This window comes from Erpetoichthys calabaricus, chromosome 11 (genome assembly GCF_900747795.2).
Source record: "Erpetoichthys calabaricus chromosome 11, fErpCal1.3, whole genome shotgun sequence".
Classification (NCBI taxonomy): Eukaryota; Metazoa; Chordata; class Cladistia; order Polypteriformes; family Polypteridae; genus Erpetoichthys; species Erpetoichthys calabaricus.
The window spans coordinates 61,617,443-61,638,570 of record NC_041404.2 but is presented as its reverse complement, the minus strand read 5'-3'; the positions used below and the strand labels follow the sequence as shown (position 1 = coordinate 61,638,570).

General features: G+C 37.3%; 1 protein-coding gene across 6 annotated transcripts in view; it reads left to right on the top strand.

Annotated features, from left to right (window-relative positions):
• LOC114660456 (transcription elongation regulator 1-like) overlaps positions 1–20,753 on the top strand; it is a 75,515-nt gene extending 54,762 nt beyond the window's left edge. For 5 of the 6 annotated variants that reach the window (XM_028813167.2, XM_028813162.2, XM_028813163.2 and 2 more), the window contains 6 exons: positions 3,076–3,240; positions 5,658–5,840; positions 7,913–8,092; positions 9,129–9,212; positions 9,583–9,683; positions 20,038–20,753. In XM_028813167.2, the coding sequence (XP_028669000.1) occupies positions 3,076–3,240; positions 5,658–5,840; positions 7,913–8,092; positions 9,129–9,212; positions 9,583–9,683; positions 20,038–20,239 (915 nt within the window). In that variant the 3' untranslated portion in view covers positions 20,240–20,753. Of the gene's footprint in view, positions 1–3,075; positions 3,241–5,657; positions 5,841–7,912; positions 8,130–9,128; positions 9,213–9,582; positions 9,684–20,037 lie in introns of those variants that run through there. The other variant, XM_028813166.2, reaches the window with a different exon arrangement.
• Positions 20,754–21,128: the final 375 nt, after the last annotated feature.

Here is a 21,128-nt window from a genome sequence, read left to right as displayed (position 1 = left end):
TTTAAATAGGGGTAATCCTCATTAGTCCATGCCTTAGAACTTCTGGCTCCCTTTTGTGGCTGCTGCTCAAAATTGACTATGCCTATTAAAGAAATTATTAAAACTTATCCATTGAAAGGTTAGTTGAAAGCTTATATTTTTTATCTTTGAAATAAGCAGTTCTGATAATTTAAAACGGGTCCCTACCAGAAAGAAAGGTCGCACATTAAAGGTTAATGAGTTTTAAATGTCGCCTGATGGAGATGCAATGTGCTGTCGTAAGGTCTCACCTCCCCTATTGAGCAGGCCGGCAGGGAAGTGATAAAATTGAGGTCACTGCAGAAATGGGGCTGATGCTTTCATTACATATTTCCCACAATGAATTTGACCATTTTAAAAATCAGAGTAAGTAAAGCAAGGAGCTTTTTTTGACTCGTGCATTGCTTGGAACAAAGCTAAACTATCAAATTATGTTTACTGTATTTGGCTTGTTTTGATATTTCAGGTTAGGGTAATTGTTGCGCTCTTAAATAATAAAAGTGTGAATTACATTATTCAACTCAGTATTAGGATTAATCTAAATAATTTAGAAATTTACAAGATTAATATAAAAATTAATAGAAGTAGTTTAGGGTTAGAGTTTTACTGTATATTAGATGGTGGTGTCGTCATGCTGTTAGGTGGCGCAGTGGTAGTGCTGCTGCTTTGCAGTAAGGAGACTGTGGAAGATTGTGGGTTCGCTTCCCGGTTCCTCCCTTTGTGGGTAGCGCTTTGAGTACTGAGAAAAGCGCAATATAAATTTAATGAATTATCATTATTATTAAGTGAAATGTGAGAAATGTTAGCTTATTGAATATGAGGACGTCAACGGTATATGAGGTAATGATTAAAATTTTAAGGCAAAAATACAAAATAACTTTTAGGATTAAGTATTTGTAACATATTTTCAACATTTTTTACTTTTTACATAAAGAAACTTCTTTCGGCAATGACCGGGGACTTTTAACAATAGGTGCTGAACTGCATATTTACAATCAATAACAGTACCAACAAAGTACCTCTTAATGCAATGCATTAAAATATAAAATGTCAAAGGTTTATTAATGCTTCATTTTCATGAAAGATTTTCTTTTTGATTCATGAATTGACCACTTGATACTTTTCAAAATGTCTTCTATAGTACTATAAATTCTATAGGGAATTTGAAGTTGCAGTAAACTATGTAACTATTCTGCAGATTTTGTAATTAGGGGTGTGCTTAGTGTAGTGTGTATTTGAATGTTGCCTCATTATACGCCCATGTTAGGTGGAAAGAACAAGAAGCTACTCTATTCACGGTTTTATGTCAATTAGCAGATAGCAGTTTGGTCAGTGGCTCTGAAGTTCATCCCTAGGGCCCTGCAAGTTTTTGTTTTGACTAAATTATGCCTTTGACTGAACTCCAGCTTGTCATTTTTTTTTGGCTTCTCAATAACTCAAACTAGACAGCTCAAATATGTCTTGGTTAGGATGTTTGTTACAAACAGAACACATGAAATCGATGCATAATGGCTCTATTTATCAGTCTGGTACATACAAAATAAATTAAAGTATCACAATGGTAGAAAACAAATATATTTTGCCATTGTCCTCCATTAACAATATTTAAGAGCAACAGCATATTTCAGATAAAGCTAAGGTTGTTAGTCAGATGTGCTGCAGTATGCTGCTTATTGTGGATGTTTTTTGTATTAAGTAAATGTTCTGGCTGTTTACGTAGGGTACCACTTGTGGTTTGTTATGCCACTTGTAAATGTTCAGTGTTTTTGAACTTGAGCCTTTTTTCCCCTTCGTTTGTGGTATCCTTTCACTTGCCTCTGACACTTATGTTCGGTAACTTTACTAATTGCATTTAAAAACTGGTAGGGAGCCCCAGGTCTTAAAATGTAACAGACATATATATCTGCTTGGAGTTGAAAAGCTTAGTTGCTTTTTTGGCCAGGGTAAGTACTAACTCCCTGCTTTTCAATAATCTAAATAATTTGTAGTTACTGAATATTAATACTCCGTATGAACAGTATGTATATGCATCCTGTGTTTTTAAAAAATGAGAGCATTCATTTTTCACCACTTATCTGAAACCGTTTAGAATGGAAAACAGTCTGAGCAGTGAGGTCTGTACGTCATTTTCCCCAGCTGCACTTGTAAACTCATACTGTGGGACCCCCAAAGCATTCCCAGCCCATCTGAGAGGTATAATCATCCCAGTGAGCCATGGGTCTTCCCCAGGGTCTCCTCATGCCTGTAAAACCTCCACAGGGAGGTATCCATATTGTACCGCCTCTTGATACAGAGGGTCAACATCTCTGCTCCAAGTCTCTCTTGAATGTTTGTGTTTCTTACCGTAAAGCATAAGAGTAAGCCTGTGCAGTCTGTATGTAAAATATAAATTGCATGAAATAAATTTATAGCTATTCACATGAAGATGTCAAGTGTTTTTCCTCATGAGGAGTCAAGAAAATAAATGCATGTACCAATAAGCTTTCTGGAGCACCATCACAAATTTAAGAAGTGAATAAATATTGAGGGACATTGTTGGCTTTGAAGTGGACCTTTGAGGTGTTCGTTACAAGGTTGTAGGCTGCTTTGATTGATGGAGTTTTATATGTGATACTAAACACAGTTTTGCTTCATCAAAGAAAAAAACTACACAACTGTGAAGAGTTCATTTCAACTTCAAATTCTGAAATGATATTTTAACTACTGGAAGTGGTTGATTAAACCTATTAAAACATTTTCCTTATGAACATAATTTAGCACACAGGGAACAATAACTTGGTTATAAACATGGTTTCATTAGCCAGGTACACATACTGTATCTCCACCACCGCCACGTCCTAAAAATGTCAGCCATGCGTTTTGAAATGCCAGTTTATTCAAAGACAGATTTGTTGAAGAATCTTCTAGGGCTCATACACTGCAGTTTCTATACTGGAAGTTGGATCAGGTTAAAAAAAAAAAAAAAAGTTCTAAACAAAACTCTCTGTTGAGTTCCTGTAGCCGGCATATGATTTTGATCTTGTGATTTAATGTGTTATCTTGTCTCATAAATTGCAGGTGAAACACGATTTTTATGAAATGCTGTCTGACCACCATATTGATGGACAGACACGCTGGAGTAAAGTAAAGGACAAACTAGAAGGTGATCACCGTTACAAGGCAGTGGACGGCTCTACCACAAGAGAGGACCTTTTTAAACAGTACATTGATAAACAAGCAAAGGTGAGCACACCTTCGTCCTCCATGCATCACTTGATTGAATTCCTTACCCATTGTATGTTACAGGTAATCCAGAAAACTATTGTCTGGATTACCAGACAATTGTTGTAAGTACAGATCAAGAAATTACAAATTTTAGGAGAATGTCAACATCCATCCATCCATTTTCCAACCCGCTGAATCCGAACACAGGGTCACGGGGGTCTGCTGGAGCCAATCTCAGCCAACACAGGGCACAAGGCAGGAAACAATCCTGGGCAGGGTGCCAACCCATCGCAGGACAAGAATGTCAACATCTGTTACAGAATTTTTTTTTTTTTCTTCTTTATTTCGCCTTATACAATTTCTTGTATTAGGAATTTGGTAGTTTTCGCATACCCCTTGGGGTCAGAGCGCAGGGTCAGCCATTGTACAGCGCCCCTGGAGCAATTACAGGTTAAAGGCCTTGCTCAAGGGCCCAGCAGAGCAGTGGCCTTTTTGGCAGTGACGGGGAATCGAACCGGCAACCTTCGGGATACCAGCGCAGCTCCTTAGCCTCAGAGCCACCACTCCGCCCTATATAACTGTCCTTTTATTTGATTTTTTTTTTCTAAACAAGTTGACAAAAATTGCAGCACTCTCTTAATCGCTGTTGTGGTTTAGTTTGGTTTCAGTTTAGTGCTGTCTTATTTTATTCATATTTGATATTCGGTCTTGTTCCTTGTAGCATACATGTTCTCAAATACAACAACAACATTTATTTATATAGCACATTTTCATACACAAAATGTACCTCAAAGTGCTTTACATAATGAAGAAAAGAAGAATAAAAGACAAAAGTAAGAATTAAAATAAGACAACATTAATTAACATAGAATAAGAGTAAGGTCCGATGGCCAGGGAGGACAAAAAAAAAAACTCAAGACGGCTGGAGAAAAAGTAAAATCTGCAGGGGTTCCAGACCATGAAACAGCCCAGTCCCCTCTGGGCATTCTACCTCACATAAATGAAATAGTCCTCTTTGTGTTTAGGGTTCTCACGGAAGGACTTGATGATGATGGTCATGCAGACTTCTGGCTTTTAATCCATCAATGTTGGAACATCATAATGCTTTGAGTGGTGGTGGCACAGGTTGCCACCACAAAAAAACGGAAAAAGAAACAGAAGAGAGAGTAGGGGTTAGTACGGATTTTTGAGCCACCATGAATAGTTATAATGAATTGAATATACAGAGTATCAGGATTAAATTAAAGTGAAGTTATGAGAAGGCCATGTTAAAATAATGTGTTTTCAGCAGTTTCTTAATGTACTCCACTGTATCAGCCTGGCGAATTCCTACTGGCAGGCTATTCCAGATTTTAGGTGCATAACAGCAGAAGGCTGCCTGCCTCACCACTTCTTTTAAGTTTTGCTTTTGGAATTCTAAGGAGACACTCATTTGAGGAGCTGAGGTTACGATTTGGAATATAAGGTGTCAGACATTCCGATATATAAAATGGAGCGAGATTATTTAAGGCTTTATAAACCATAAGCAGTCAATTCTGAATGACACAGGTAACCAGTGTAGTGACATCAAAACTGGAGTTGAAATGAGTGAATTAATTAGCTCCTTTACTTTTGCCTTTTAATCTAAATCTAATTCATGTTTCTTTAAAAACTGACAGTTGATTCATCTCAGTATACGTTTACCATCAGTCTCCACTGTATTTAGCAGTCTAGTCACCAACGTGTAATTGTTAAAGAAAAAGTAAGAAATGTTGTGATTTAATGATACTTCTCCATTTAATTGTCCATGTTTTCAGTATTCCCCACCCCTCAAATTTGTAAATTCTAAGCAAGTGTTATTCCACAATGGCTTTTTTTCCTACGGCTATTTATCTGTTTATTAACTTGTGTCTACATAGTAGTGTGTGTGTGTGTTAATTTTTTCCTTCCCATTCAGCATTGTTCACCACCAGTGTGTTCAGCCAGTATCGTGCTGTTTTAAAATTCATATTTTCCTCTGCTCTTAGTTTCAGTCCCTCTTTTCATTTTTGGATTCTGGTGTTAGTAGTCAGGTAAAAAATGTGGTGTGTACTAAAAGCAGGACTTTCATGCTAGAGTGGACAGTTTTCTTAAATTGTTACAACTGAAGAAAGTTTACTACTTTACTACAGTGATGCAGTTTGTTCATCTGGAGTTACACCCTGTGCCACTAAAACATATCCGTATCGGTTGGTGCTCTACTTTAAATTATGTCCTCCATATTTGTTACAATTTTACTTGCTAGTCACCCAGATTTATGTATAGTCATTTATTTTTGCAAGATAACTTGAATAACAGCATCTGCAAAACCGTGAAATGTGTAGTTTTTACAAGTTTGGCTAATAGTTCCAGTCTAAAACAGAGAATGATATTAAATGTTGAATTCCTTTTCTGATAATGTTACTTTTGTTTTCCAGAATTTTGACTCTGACAAAGAGAAGGAGCTAGAGAGACAAGCGCGAATTGAGGCCAGTCTTCGGGAGCGTGAGCGGGAGGTTCAGAAAGCTCGTTCTGAGCAAACCAAGGAAATTGACAGGGAAAGGGAGCAGCACAAACGTGAGGAAGCCGTCCAGCACTTCCGTGCGCTCTTATCTGATATGGTGAATACCGTTCGTTTAATCCCCAAAATGGAAAACGATGAGAAAGATTCCTCTTTTAATGGGCAGACAGTATTTCATTTCTGCACTGAAAGGTAGTAAACAGTTTACACAGCTCTTTAAAGTGTTAATATTTAGCACCTTTATAAAATTAATGATACATTTTAGGTTTTAAATCAGGTAATTTTTTTTTTTTTTTTGGTAAACTGTACTTTTCAGTTGGTGCTAGAAAGTTAATTCTTGCCTCTCCCAAAATTGTTAGGAGAAACTTTAATCTAATTGGTTCTGATGTGCTGATTAAACTGTAATAATTGACAAATTACTACAATTCTGACATCAAATATCGCCTTCTGGTTTTTTATAGCAGTTTTGTCCTGAGCCTGAATGAACCCCCATGTGATAATATCATTTAACACAGAGACCTCTTTTACTTCAGTTTCAGATCACCACAAGGCAGAAACTGAAGTGGACAGCTTTCCTGTTAGCCCTGCGTGTAAAGCTGGTGGCTTTTGTGTAGTTTAGTTATGTTACGTTTACGTTTAGTTTTCCACAGCGCATATGAACGGCTCCTTTATGGTGACAGTCAAGAGGAATAATGTGTTGTGTGTTTTCTGTTTTAAGTAAATTTAGTCTTACTCTAAGTAGACATTTGTATTTAAGCAAGACCATTAGTATACAGTTATTTAATTTATGAATACATTTCATTTATTTTTTGTGAGGAAGCAATGGACAGCGCAGCAAACAGTATTGAAATCTCACAAGGCTTTGGAACTTGCCTTTAGGTGGATTTTGAATGTTCCTCACATCTACATGACCTTTCTCTTAAGATTCTTAACTTTTTACACACCATTATTGTCTGATTTTTGGTAGGCACAGCAGTGTGTGCAAGAATTTTCTGCAGTATTTTTAAAAACTTAATTGTCATTCCCCTCAGAGGTTAATCCAGTGTACCAAATATCAAAAAATGTATACTGTTAATCAGCACAACACAAACAAGAATAATACAAAAAAACCTTTATAAACAATTTAATAATTTCACTCAAAAGAACAGCATATTTTTTTATTTGAAACAATCAGAAAAATACTTTAAAACAATATATCATTTATAATCTTCTTCAAAGAAACATCATAGACAAAAGTTCATTTAACAGACAATTTAGTACTCGGAAACGGCACAAGTAATGTAAAACACTATTTGCATTATGTTTTAAATTCCAGTGCAACTATTGCGTTACTGATAGTCTAGTTTTATAAAATGTTATAAAAAGATTAAAGATTGAAATGTCAAAGTGTATCCAGAAAATATACTCTTTTATTCCAAATAGGCACAGTTTGTGTTACTATGCTATTAATAACTGTAGAGAATTTGATAGCATAATTTATATTTATCCCTTTCAGTTTATAAAGAGATTTCTTCATGTAAATTCATATTCTGATCAACCCTTTGATTTACTGGAAAACAAGTCACATATCATTATTTCTGTCTGAACGGTTGCTTTTGCAATTTAATTGCATTTTTCATTCCATATTCAACTCAGTGCCACTTGTACATTAGTGCTTTTGTTGTAAATTCTCAAATGGTCTTATTCAGAAGATGTTGCCTTAAGAAATCTAGATTTAATCTCTTGTTCCACATGAATATGAGAAAATATCTTCAGGAGCCATGTCAGTAGGAGTAAACGACGTCATTATATATGAGCATTTCATGTAATTCGACAGGCGGTGTGCTGTGGGATTTTAATATTTTCTTAAACAGGGACCTCTTAAAGTGTTTTTATATAACTCAGCTAGTTTGATTGCCATGAGCCAATCTCAGTTTTAAATAAGCTTAAGTTTGCTTACTATAATGGCTCCCTATTGACCATGGACTTTGACACGTCTCAAAACTGTTGAATGGTTGTGATTCTTTGTTTAAGGAGTTTTCATCTTAAATTAAACTTTCCATTTCATGTAAAGACGTTTCCTGAAAGTTGGCAGGCATTGCAATCTTTCAATAGTTTTTTTTTTTTTTTCCCCCTTCAGTGTTTTCCTAAAATGTTTTCAGTAGCTCAAGCTCTCTTTCTCGCTCTGCTTAGGTGAGATCCTCAGACGTTTCCTGGTCAGACACAAGACGGACCCTTCGTAAAGACCACAGATGGGAGTCTGCTTCTCTACTTGAACGAGAAGACAAAGAAAAGCTTTTTAATGAACACATTGAGGCTCTTACCAAGAAAAAGAGGGAGCATTTTCGCCAGCTTCTAGATGAAACATCATCGGTAAGGCTACTGGTTCTGCTCTGCAGGCTCAGACACTGTAAGTTATTTCAGGTGTTTTCTAGTTGCTTATTATAACATGTTTGGAATAATTAAGAGCACACTTTTAAGAATAAAGTCAACCACTTATTGTTACATGAATTATTTCAAATCCAGTAATTGGCAAGATTCTTTAAAAAAAAAAAAAAAAAAAAAAAGTAATGTACACCAATTTAAGATGATGAATGTTGAGTTTCATGATAGGCTGGTTACTCTTCTGTCTTACAAGCCAGGTACTGAATCAGGAAAGGAAATTAAATTTTGGTGCAGTTGTCCCGCATTTCTTTTGAAAGCTTTGCCTTTAACTTTATCTGTGCCATCTAATAGCGTGGGGTGGTAAAGATACTTGATGTAATTGAAAGGTACAATGGTCAATAATTTTCTTAAAACGATTAAAGAGAAAGTTTTCAAGTCTGAATCAGTAGGAGATTTACTTGAGGCAATACTAACCCCATCAGTATTCATTTGCCTTAGGGGGAAAAAAAAAACATTTGTCCTGCCACTGTTTTTTTTTTTTTTTTTTTTTTTTAAAAATTAATCTAAGATGACCCACCATTCTCATTTGAAGTGAACATAACGTGCATTAATATAAATGGTGTAAGAGGGCAGTAATTGATGTTCTAGTGTCGCATATTCAGTGGAGGTTCCATACCTTGTTTGTGGCAAGCCCATCTTCCTATTGCTTTACAGCCTTTTCATATTATTTAAAATGTCAACCATGGCTCAGTAATACGTTTAAACATATTTGTTCAAAAGTTATTAGAAATTGTTTTTTGATAGTATCATGGCTACTATACAGTGCTGTGAGGAATTGACTGATATAATCATGTAGAAAAGCAATTCTCGGAAAAAGACACAAAAAGAGTGGTTTATTTTATTGTAATAATTACCTAACTGTTGGAATTAATGTTATCCTTTAAGGAGAATATTAAAAGAATATCAGCAATTTTAACGTGGTGGGTTTTTAAAAAAAACAACTGCACTTTTACTCTTTCTGCAGATTACACTAACCACCACATGGAAAGAAGTTAAAAAAATAATTAAAGAAGATCCTCGCTGTATTAAGTTTTCTTCTAGTGATCGTGTAAGTAGTATGATTTTGTTTCCCTTTGGTGTTATGTATGTCTCTTGCTGATATGTATGAGCGGCCATCTTAGGAAGAATTGTTGAATTACAGTGTATTATTGCCTGTGTCTTCATAAATTATAATGTAGGCTTCTCCTTAATCTTGGGGAAAGGATATAAAGAGAAATTCACTTTTACTGTAGGTCTTAAAACCTGTATATTATAATAAATCTTTACTGTCTTTGGAAATATATTGGAAATAAAAATTTTAATTCAGTTGTTTATTTGCAGCTGTTTTTAAGATTTTGTTTCGAAACTGTATACATAATTAAAACCATTAATGTAATTTTCCAATTTAATTACAATTAACATTACTTTTTTGAATTCAGAAAAAGCAGAGAGAATTTGAAGAATACATCAGAGACAAGTATATAACTGCGAAAGCAGATTTCCGTACTTTGCTCAAAGAGACCAAGTTCATCACTTACAGGTTTGTTTCCATGCTGTGTGTTGTTCTGACTTAGATGGAGGTTACGGGGATTGATGGTTTTCTAGCTTGTTAATCTGTTTTTTGACATATCCCTCTACATTTTACTAGTTAACCCCTAACTTAGAACATAGAAATGTGACACACTAAAGGAGACAGTTTAGTGCATTGTGATCATTTGTTTAGCTAAACTATCCTAATATCTTATTCAAATATTTCTTAAACTTGGTCAGAGTAGATTTCTTAATTGATCTGAAAAGAGTTTATCACCATTGCTTTCCCACCAAATTTGAATAAGCCGAGTACGTTATTAAGTTACATACCTAAGAGCAAACTGTTTATTAGTATAGCAATTCCTGTTCATAACCCTAGGAATATTGTATGGAGAAAGCAGCTCTGCTTTTGGAGTGCTGTAGTGGAAGCTGACTGCATATATCTACAGCAAATCGCTCTTTCTAGATTAGAGAAACATTCCATTTAATTAGATTGCTCTTTACAGCATTTAGCCCATCATATAAGAAATCCCGACCATTGTAAATTTTACTTTACTGTAGAAATCACAGGAATGTTCTATGGGTCAGAACATTTTTCAGTGCACAACTTTTTTCTGCTCTAAATTCATCATCATAACAGCTTTTAATATTTGTTAGAAAAACTGGGTGTCACCAGTTTTTGCTATCTTTTTATATCCACATCATTATGACCTAGTGTCTGATTCTGAAGAATCTAACAAGATAAGAACTCAGTCTTAAGGAAAGTGAGCTAAAGTTAAGTAAAAAAAGAAGAGAAAGTAAATTTACTGAGAAAGTAAATAAACATTTTTCTGAATATTGCAGAGAGATTAAAAACACATTTGATCATTTCTGAGTTTAAAGTATGTGAACTGTGGCAAGACAAATTCATTTAATAGTAGGAATTGATGACAAATGAATAACAACATTACTGTATTATATTTTCAAACATAAGAGTAGTTCAACATACTTTACATGCCGCAAAAGAAAAATAAAATTTAAAGAGGTAAAATGGAAGACTCTGTAGTGTGCAAGTGTCTAATTGTTAAAAAATCGATGTCCACTCCAGTTTGATGATATGTGCTGAAGTTGGATGGTTAGAGAGAACAACAAAACAATTACTCAGGCTGGGAAAGATGCTTGAGAAAATAAATTCTATGGGGTCAAAGGTTCCACAGATTTCACTTAAAATATACGTAAAGTATGGAACCCAACAATACTGGCATTTAGTAACTATATACAGTATACATTAATGCTAACATAGATAATTACAGTCATTCCTCAGTTTTCAAGGGGGTTGTGTTCCTGGGAGTTTATCACCATTGCTTTCCCACCAAAATGTATACTGGAAAAAAAGAAAATGATCCAGATTCTTGCTGACAGTACACTGATGATACTGTTTATAAGGCTGCCTGACTGTGCTCTGCTTACAGGAAGTAAGTAGAGTATATAGCAGGGGTCTCCAACCTTTTTTCCCCTAAGAGCTACTTTTACAAAATGAAAATGGCCGAGAGCTACTCATGTTTTCTAACATTTATTCTCATAGCTTATTTCAACTCAGACAAACTGAATAAGCCTGTTTTGCCTGAACATTTACAAAATGTTGGTGTCCACAACTCACATTTTGCATTAAAACATCACAGAAAATATTTAGTTCACCAGCAAGTGCATTTTGTATGTCTGTGCATTTTCTAGTGGACATGAATGCTGTCAAAACAAAACAATGCAATTACAAATACACAGATACAGTATGACTTATTCATTTGTCATTGTTCCATGTCACTGTTTCACTTCACAAGAGTATTCACAGGTCCAGTTGCATGTGTGATGTGTTTTTTAGTTAGTCAGGTATCTGGCTCTAGTAAGCTCCAGAAATGCTGAGAATGCTGTTGAGACTTTAACTGCACATTATTTTGAAGGTTTACTAATATATAAAATCCAATGTCTGTCTGTCTGTCCGCTTTTTACTACTTAACGGATTTAGATTGGGGTTTTTTCTATAAATTGCTTGAACATTCTGGTTGATTTTGTGCCTTCTGTCATTTCACTTTGTAGCATAGTTTGCTTGTGGTACTGATTTATTTGTGTGAATCCAAGAGCGAAGCAATGGGTCAAGGGAAGGGGCCTTCCTCACTCACTCACCAGCTTCGGGTCGTGTTCCTTCACTCCGCATAGATGGTGAACAAGAGAACAATTGAATTCAGCTTTGTCTGAGATTTAAAATAAAGTGTTACTTAGGTCTTGATGAGTTTGAGTCCGGATCCATATTACTAAACGAGAATGGTAAACCGGATATGGACGCAAGGACCTGCCCGTGGACGCACAAAGCCCCCCTCCAACCAACGGAACTCGCAGGAGACATGGTGCACAGACGCCACACAAAGCCCCCCTCCACTAACAGAAATAAGAAATGAGGCAACGCGCCCATAGCACACAAAAAAAAGGAGTCAGACGCAGACGCCACACAAAGCCCATGGCACACAAAAAAGAGGATTCAGACCCACGCCCCAGAGTGACATGGTGCGCAGTCGCCACACAAAGCCCCCCTCCACTAACACAAATAAGAAATGAGGCAATGCGCCCATGGCACACAAAAAAAAAGGAGTCAGACCCAGGTGCCACACAAAGCCCATAGCACACGAAACGGGACAGACTACGGAGCCCACACACTAACATAAATAAGAAATGAGACACAAAGCCCCCCTCCACTGACAGAAATAAGAAATGAGGCAACGCGCCCATAGCACACAAAAAAGAGGAGTCGGACGCAGGCGCCACACAAAGCCCATATCACACAAAAAAGAGGAGTCAGACAGACGCCCCAAAGTAAAACGGGACAGACTACGGAGTCCACACAGGGTCACCCATCGAGCCCGAGATTACGGCTCAAAGACGAAAGAGCAACCGCAAGCGAACACTCGACATCATACAGAAACCCCACAAATACGGACAAAACAACATATTTCAATCACATTGTTCCCACCTAACAATGAAACGGGACATACTACGGAGTCCACAAAGGTTCACAAATCGGTAAAAAATCAATGAACGCAGACGTCTACAACGCGCATTTATAATGAGTCCACTATTAATGAAAATTCATTGGGATTAATGAATGTCATTTGCAATCATTGTCATTCACTTAACTTCCCTGAAGAAACAACTGGCAATGCAACTAATGAGTTTACATGTTGTTGTCAAAAGGGTCAAGTTAGACTGCCTCCTTTACATGAATATCCTGAGTATCTACGGAAGCTTCTAACTAACGATGTACCTGAAAGTAAAAACTTTACGAACTGCATTAGATCCTACAATAGTTCATTTGCTTTTGCATCTACCGGAGTAAATATCAGGCCACCAGCTGCCGATGACCCATACTCCTTTCGCGTATGTGTACAAATATTACATCGCATTGGAACAGTGCACCCTGAAACAAATCACGAACGCAAATTTGCAGAAATCTACATCTTACATCCAGATGACGCAATCTATCAACGAATGAACCTTCCTGAAAACAAACAATGCACGGAGCTTATACTCAGAAACGTCACTAAGATCATAAACAATCACCCATTAGCTAACATTCAACATGAGGTTGAAAGAGAGGCCAATACAAAAGCAACCTATTGCTGCCCAGCGGGCACGGGTTCAAAACGCCGGGGGTAGGCGAGCAGGGGCGGAGCCCCCTTGTATTCTCTATGCCACATTGAAAAGAGAGATTGCAAATCAGATTGTGGATTGTGATTTTGTGTTAAAAAGGATTGTGATATGATTTTTTGGAAAGATGATCGCCCACCCCTAATTTGACTAATTAATTTTTCAAATTTATGTAGGATTCATTAACCCTTTGGCGAGCTACTTGGAAAGGGGTCGCGAGCTAGCGACGTGTTGGAGACCCCTGGTATATTGTAAGTAAGTATGGGCGGAGTGGTGGCTCTGAGGTCAAGGATTTGCACTGGTATCCGGAGGGTTGATGGCTTAAATACCTGTTGCTGCCAAAGGGGATCCTACTCTGCTGGGCTCTTGAGCAAGGCCCTTAACATGCAATTGCTCCAGGGGCGCTGTACAATGGCTGAACCTGTGCTCTGACCGCTCTAGTATGCTAAAACTAACAAGTTCCTAATACAAGAAATTGTATAAGGTGAAATAAAGAACAAGAAATAAATAAGTTCCACAAACTGGTGAGGAAGGCAAGCTCTATTGTTGGCATGGAGCTGGACAGTTTAACATCTGTGGCAGAGCGAAGGGCGCTCAGCAGGCTCCTATCAATTATGGCGAATCCACTGCATCCACTTAATAGTATCATCTCCAGACAGAAGACTGCTGTCACTGTCCTGCTCCACTGACAGATTGAGGAGATCGTTCCTCCCCCAAACTATGCGACTCTTTAATTCCACCTGGGGGGGTAAACGTTAACATTTAACATTATACATAGTTATTGTCTGTTTTTCACCTGCATTATTATCATTCTTTAATATTATTTATTGTATCAGTATGCTGCTGCTGAAGAATGTGAATTTCTCACTGGGATTAATAAAGTTATCTATCTCTCTATCTCTCTATATCTCTATCTATCTATAAGGAGTACAATGTCTAAATTACCATAAAGCTTAGAAAATTTTAAGATTTACATCAGTGGCCAGTTGATCGAAGCATCACTATTTAGTTTTTCTTATCAAATTGTGTTTACTATTTTTTTAATTATTTCCAAATATCAACAAAGTATGCCACATGGCCAGGGTTGTTCATATGTTTGTATGTACTGTACCTGTTTCAGTAAAAAATTCAAAAAGAAAAAAGTGATAATTATTGATCTGATCTCATCCAAAAGCCATATTTATACTGATCTCAGAAAAAAGAACACAACAATTTTGTAAAGTTGTGTTGTGGCAAAATGAGTACACTCAGAGAGCAAACCATAGAATTAAATAAAAGGCTTCATGAACAGCAAGAATTGCCTTCTAATTACGAATTTGGTTGTTTGGAAACTGCAGCTCATCAGGAGCTGAATTTTGAGACCACTGAGTTAGCAGGTTATCAGGCTTGGAATCTAATTCATGTTTTGCTACTGGTTAAGGAAAAAAAATAATTAAGGGCTGAATATTAAAAAGCAAGTGTGTTAAAACTAAGGAAAAAGAAATTGTTTCATTAGCAGCAGTAATTTCTTACTAATAAGGAAAGCTCCTGTAATAAAGACCTGAAGCCACTGTGGCCCTCCAGTATCCAAGTGTGACACCTCTGTTTACCCAAAACCTGGCTTTGCAGAGCCAGGCAGGATTCTCAGACTGACTTTTGCATGTTTGGGGACAACTTAATTAAAAGGTTTGTAGTGAATATGCTGCCAAAGCTCTGCCCATAAGGCTTTTTTTTTCTAAAAACCCGCCTCCTGTTTACTCCACTGTGTGCCCATGAAATGTATTGGGGTGGCAGTAGCGCATTTTTCCTTGTGTATTAGACAATTATGTAAAATAAGTGTGGAAAGACAGGAAGAGATCAAAATACTTGACAAGGAGAGAAAATTAAATCTAAAATTGCTGTTCAAGATATCAGTAGCCTTGGGTAACTGAAGCTCAATTAATTTATACAGTGTATCTTGCTGCTGTTTTGATTATTGTATTAGTACATGGCACAATAGCAGGAAAGAATATTGTGGTGTATGTATGTAGGTATATGTATAATACCACTCTCTCTCTCTATCCATATCTATATCCATATATATATATATATATATATATATATATATATATATATATATATATATATATATATATATATATATATCTTATGACCAATTTGACTTACAACTACTATTATGTCTCATGGCCAAATGATAGTTTTTGCCATGCCAGCTCTGTATGACATGACTCATTCATCTCAATCTTTACGGGTTTGAGCAAGTCCTCTCTCATATGTCTTCAGTTAGTCCAAAATGCAGCTGCCAGGCTCCTAACTCGTGCTAGCCGGAGTGATCATATCACCCCCATTTTGCACACACTGCACTGGTTCCCCGTGTTTTATAGAATTCATTTTAAAGTTTTGGTACTTTCAGAGTTTTGCATGGATAAGCTCCTGGGTACCTAACCAGTCTGCTCCAACGCTATACAGCTTGTCGGACTCTTAGATCTGGGCAACAGGGCCTTCTAGTTGTCCCTCGCACTCGGCTAAAAACCCGTGGGGATTGTGCCTTTCAGTCTGTGGCACTGAGACTATGGAATAACCTGCCTTATAGTCTGCGTGCAGCTGAGTCTGTTGATTCTTTTAAAAAACAACTGAAAACATTTCTTTTTAAACAGGCTTTTAATCAGTGCTGAGTAGTTCGTTTGTTTATTATTTTATTGGTTTTGTTTGTTTTGTTTTAACTGTTATATTTGTACTGTATTTGCTGTTCAGTTCTCTGTGACCTTTTGTCTATGAAGGGCGCTATATAAATAAACTATTACTACTACTACTCAATATCAGTTTATTACCTGGAGGAGTTTTCACAACTGTACATTCAGTTACACTTGTCTTAAACAATTATAAGAATAAAGGCAATTGATCTCGACACAAAAATTAAGGTGATCAAGCAGTATGAGGGAGGAAAGAAAGCAAATACAGTTGCATGCAACTTTAAATTATCCTATTGTAACTGGTGTTCATCGCACGCGATACACTGCTGTGCTTTAGCTTTGAATCCGGTTAACCTCTGGAGCTTCTGTGTTGTGACTCGTGAGGTGCTGCTTGGTTCGAACCGCCACGAAGGGGAAATAAAAACACACTAAACTCTATTCTCTGTTAATGTTTATTATTAACAGGCTGAAATGTTAAAATAGAAAACATATGGCTGTTCAAACTCTGCCAGTACAACTGCTTCTCTTCCAGGTTAACACAATAAAATGCTCACACTGATAATGTAACCATATATAGACAAAGTATTTGTGAAGCTGTTAAAGGTTTGGCACCCAAGCGATCAACAGTAATAACAAAACAAAATAATTTAAAAAATAATTTACATACAAAGAAGATTATGGAAATCTACACAATGTGGTACGAATGAAAATAAAAAAGATATCAAACAAACAATATGACTTAAGGGAGTTATTATTCAGTACTATACATACGGTCAGGTTTGAATACATATACTGTTCCAGATCGGTTTAGGGTATATATATATATATATATATATATATATATATATATATATGTATATATACAGGTACTCGTCGACATACGACCTATGCAAGTTACGACTGTTCGACTTTACGACGCATTTGACTGTTTCCCCTGCCAGCTGTTGGCAGCGCCAGTTTCCCGCACTCTCAAGTCTCGCTACGCAGCGCCAGTTTCCCGCACTCTCAAGTCTCGCTATGCAGCAGTAAAAATATACGCAGCAGTGTTGCCCCACGTGTGTTTGTGTCTTGTTGTTTTGGCAATTTTCGATAATAATATAACCCTAACATATAACCCTATAATATTAACACTAATAGCAGCTTTCTACTCAAAACGGCAAACTTGAGAAGCTGCCAGCATCAAACCCAGAAGCTCTTGATTGGGCAGTTCTTAGGATTGCACTACGCAAGCAGTCGCATCAACTGCTTACCGCAACCTGCTTTCTTTTTTCTTCTTGAATAAAAGCGCACTTGTTCTGTTATACTTGTACTTGTGAAAGTGTTTATTTGATATTTGGACTTCAGGCTTCACACCAGTCATTCTCAGTCACACACACCACTCACATCCACATCCACAGTTATCCCAGTCTCGTTCGTGCACAAGTTTTATATACAATCATCACATTCAAATGTTAACAGTTCCCACACACAACTGCTGACTCCCAATCAAGAGCTTCTGGGTTCGATGCTAGCAGCTTCTCGAGTTTACCGCTTTGAGTAGAGAGCTGCTGTTATTGTTAATATTATACAATAAAAACATACATTTGATTTACGTCTGTAACAACCGCTGTAAATTTATAGTGCTTGTCAAAGTTAGCGTTCACACTCGCCCCGATATGACACTGCTCTTTTCAAATAAAGACGCGCTATAACAGAGGTGAACTCAGATCAGAGAAAACAGAAGCCCTCCCCGCAAGAAATGCGACTCACAGTGTATGAATGGCGTATGGAAGAAGTGTGTTAAGCGTTATGTAAATACTTTTGCTGGATTTAACAGTGAACAAGAACTTGATGAGATTCGTGAAGAAATAGTGAAACTGTCAAAAGACCTTTCATTGGAATGTGAAATGGAAGATGTCGAGGAGTTGCTAGACCGGGAATCAGGTGAACTTATGAATGAAGAGCTGATAGAATTGGAAGAAGAAAGAGTGGCGGAAGAAGAAACAAGAGAATTGGAGTAAGACGAAGAGGAGGAGGTGCCACAAACAATGTTCACCACAAAGGGATTGTCAGAAGATTTATCTCTACTGAATAAACTCCTCGCTCATTTTGAAAAAATGGACCCAAATATTGAACGATTTGCGAGGATTGAACGGATGGCACGCAACACATTTCGTCCTTATTGCGAAATTTATGAAGAGAAAAAAAAAACAATTCAGACGAAGCTCACTATGTTTATGAAAAGAGCAACTCCTCCCATCACCCCGTCCGCAGCCTCGCCTGATCTGATGAAGGCGATATCGACAACCCGCAGCGAAGCACCAGTGGTGCCAGGAATTAAATGTACAGTACAGTATTTCTTGTTTTGTACGTTTTCCACATATTAAACAAATTGTACTGTAGTATGCTGTGTTTGTCTTAGAAAGTAAGAAAATGTTGATAAAATATTACTTTAAGATGATTACAATATTATTACCCAGTCTAATATTCTTACCTTAAATTAACATAGGCCGACTTACGTCCAGATCAACTTACAACCAGTCAGTCGGAACCAATCGCGGTCGTAAGTCGACAAGTACCTGTATATATATACACACACAGTATATAGTGTGTGTGTGTGTATTTATATGTGGGAGAACAGAAAAAGTAAAGGTATCTTACCCTTTAATACTGTTAACTGTAGAGGAAAATCACAGTTCCCTCACTTCCCCAGATCGTCTCCCTGCAGGTTGTGGCACCTCTTGTGTCATTCCACTAACTCCTTCATTCCTTGGGAGAAGCAGCCTTTTGGCTACTCCCGAATCCACACACACACACAGCTAACTTTTGTGACTGTATTCGGGTAGGACATGTTTGGTTTTTCCAATTAGACAGTAATGTTAACTTATTTTAGTTATTCGTTTAGATTTGCAGTTAGACGGTGGGTGCTGTGCAGCCTTATCCATGCCTCCACAGGAGAGGTTTCACTGCTGTTAGACATTTACTATGTTGGGTGCATTGACTTCAGAAATCAGCATCTCCTGTTGCTCTTTGTTATCAACGCACTTAACAGGAGTTCAGTAAATTGTGTGGGATGCCACAACATTAGTTCAACTGCATATTTTACAGCTCATCTGTTTGTGAAAGCAAGCTGCCATTTCTTCAACTCGGGATTGTAACATTGTAGTGGTGAGCGATAGAGACCACATACATCATTCACATTTCCTAGCTGCCCAGTGAGGTCTTTATGATACAGATTGGTTTTCCCTTTGCAAAAGGTTGTTTATTTCTCACACATGTAATGTGCTCTCCACACACGTCATACATGTATGTTTAACTGTGGCCTTTTTAGAAGATTTTTCAAGGATGAAGATTTATCCATTGTAAACATAGCTTTGCTGTTGATCAGGTGATGTTAACGAGAGCACCGTTACTCTTTGGTATTTAAAGTCACCTCCCCTACTCTGATCTGTGCCTTCATGAGGCATTGGATTATAAATAGATATATAGATAGATACTTTATTAATCCCAATGGGAAATTCACATTGTGTCAAATGTGTCATTCATTGAACTGTTTAATTGTTCCCACCCACATTTAAGCAGAATTCACGCACAGTTATCCCCTGACGTACGTGTTATATGTCTAGCTCTGTGACACTACCCAGCACCACACAAACCTCTACTTGCTGGTTTCCATTTTGATTGAGTTTGAATTTAATCCTGGCACTCTGTCCAGGATGGGTTTACACCTTGTACTCGGTGTCACCAGGTTGGACACCAACTCTTTGTGACCCTGAAGAATGGCTGTTTAGAATGAATGGACTCTAATGGCAGATACCCCCCTTCAGTATAAAGGTACACGTCAAATGAAGCAGTAGGGAAAGTGCCTTTGAGGTATTCATATTGCAGAGAGTGTTCTTCATCCTTTGGTTTGTGATATTTAATTTTTGTATTGCTTGCAAGTAAAACTTTTACTGTACTCTGTACACACGACTGCATGAATACCACCACTACTGTATTCGTCGTCAGTCTGTTCACTTGTGCATCTTTTATTTTCAGATCCAGAAAGTTGTTGCAAGAGTCGGATCAACATCTGAAGGACGTCGAAAAGATCTTACAGAATGACAAGAGGTATTTAGTGCTGGACTGTGTCCCAGAAGAGAGGAGAAAACTGATAATGGCCTACATAGAAGACTTAGACAGGCGAGGGCCACCTCCGCCACCAACTGCATCAGAACCAACTCGACGCTCCACTAAGTAATCCATCGTGGCCTCCCAGGTGTAGAGCAGTTCATCCATCCAAGAGCCTTTGCATGAGCCATCTAGCGGATGTCCGACTGCACAGTTTTATCTGTATGTTGTGTAAATACATGAACATGAAGTATCCCGAAAATTAATTTAATCCAAATGATTGAAGATTGGATATTCAAGTCCAGACCAAGAGGACAAATTGAAATTTGGTTTCTCTCAAGGGATATCAAAGAAGTACAAATGCTTTTACATCCGTGGTTAACATGAAGGTTCATGCAGTCTTGTAAAGTTTTTAGATGATGAATATATATTTCTATATATTCAGTGGTTTATTCATGGGACTGGGATGACTGTGCAAGTGGCAGCCTTTCTAAAAGGAGTCATTGTAAGAAATCAGTTTACAGTTTGAATGTTTCGATGTTTCTACAGTTTAATTTTGAACGTGTTGCTATATTTCTGTACATGAGCAGTTTACTGGAATAAAGGCAAACCCTCTTCTTTTTTTTCTTTTTTTAAGAAATGGACACATTGAGTGTGTGCTTTTATTTTAATTATTTACTATTGGTGTTTCTGGCATTTTATGTATGTTGGTGAAATGGAATTTGTTGTTGAACTGACTCCTCAAAACTATGCGCAGGCTCCACAACATTTATTTCTAAGTTTTCAAGTTCATTTCAGGGGACCCCAATGGCTGCAAGTGTTTATTTCAACAGGCTTCACAATCGGTGTTTCACCCTACAGGACCCAACTCAAGGACTTAATGTAAGAAGTCAATCTCTTCCTTTTTCCAGCGACACCATTGCCATTTTAAAGTTTATATCCGGAACGAACCATCTTGTTGCTGGCCAGCTTGATCACCTTTAGTGAGATGGATCTGTACACTGGAGCTCAGGGAATCC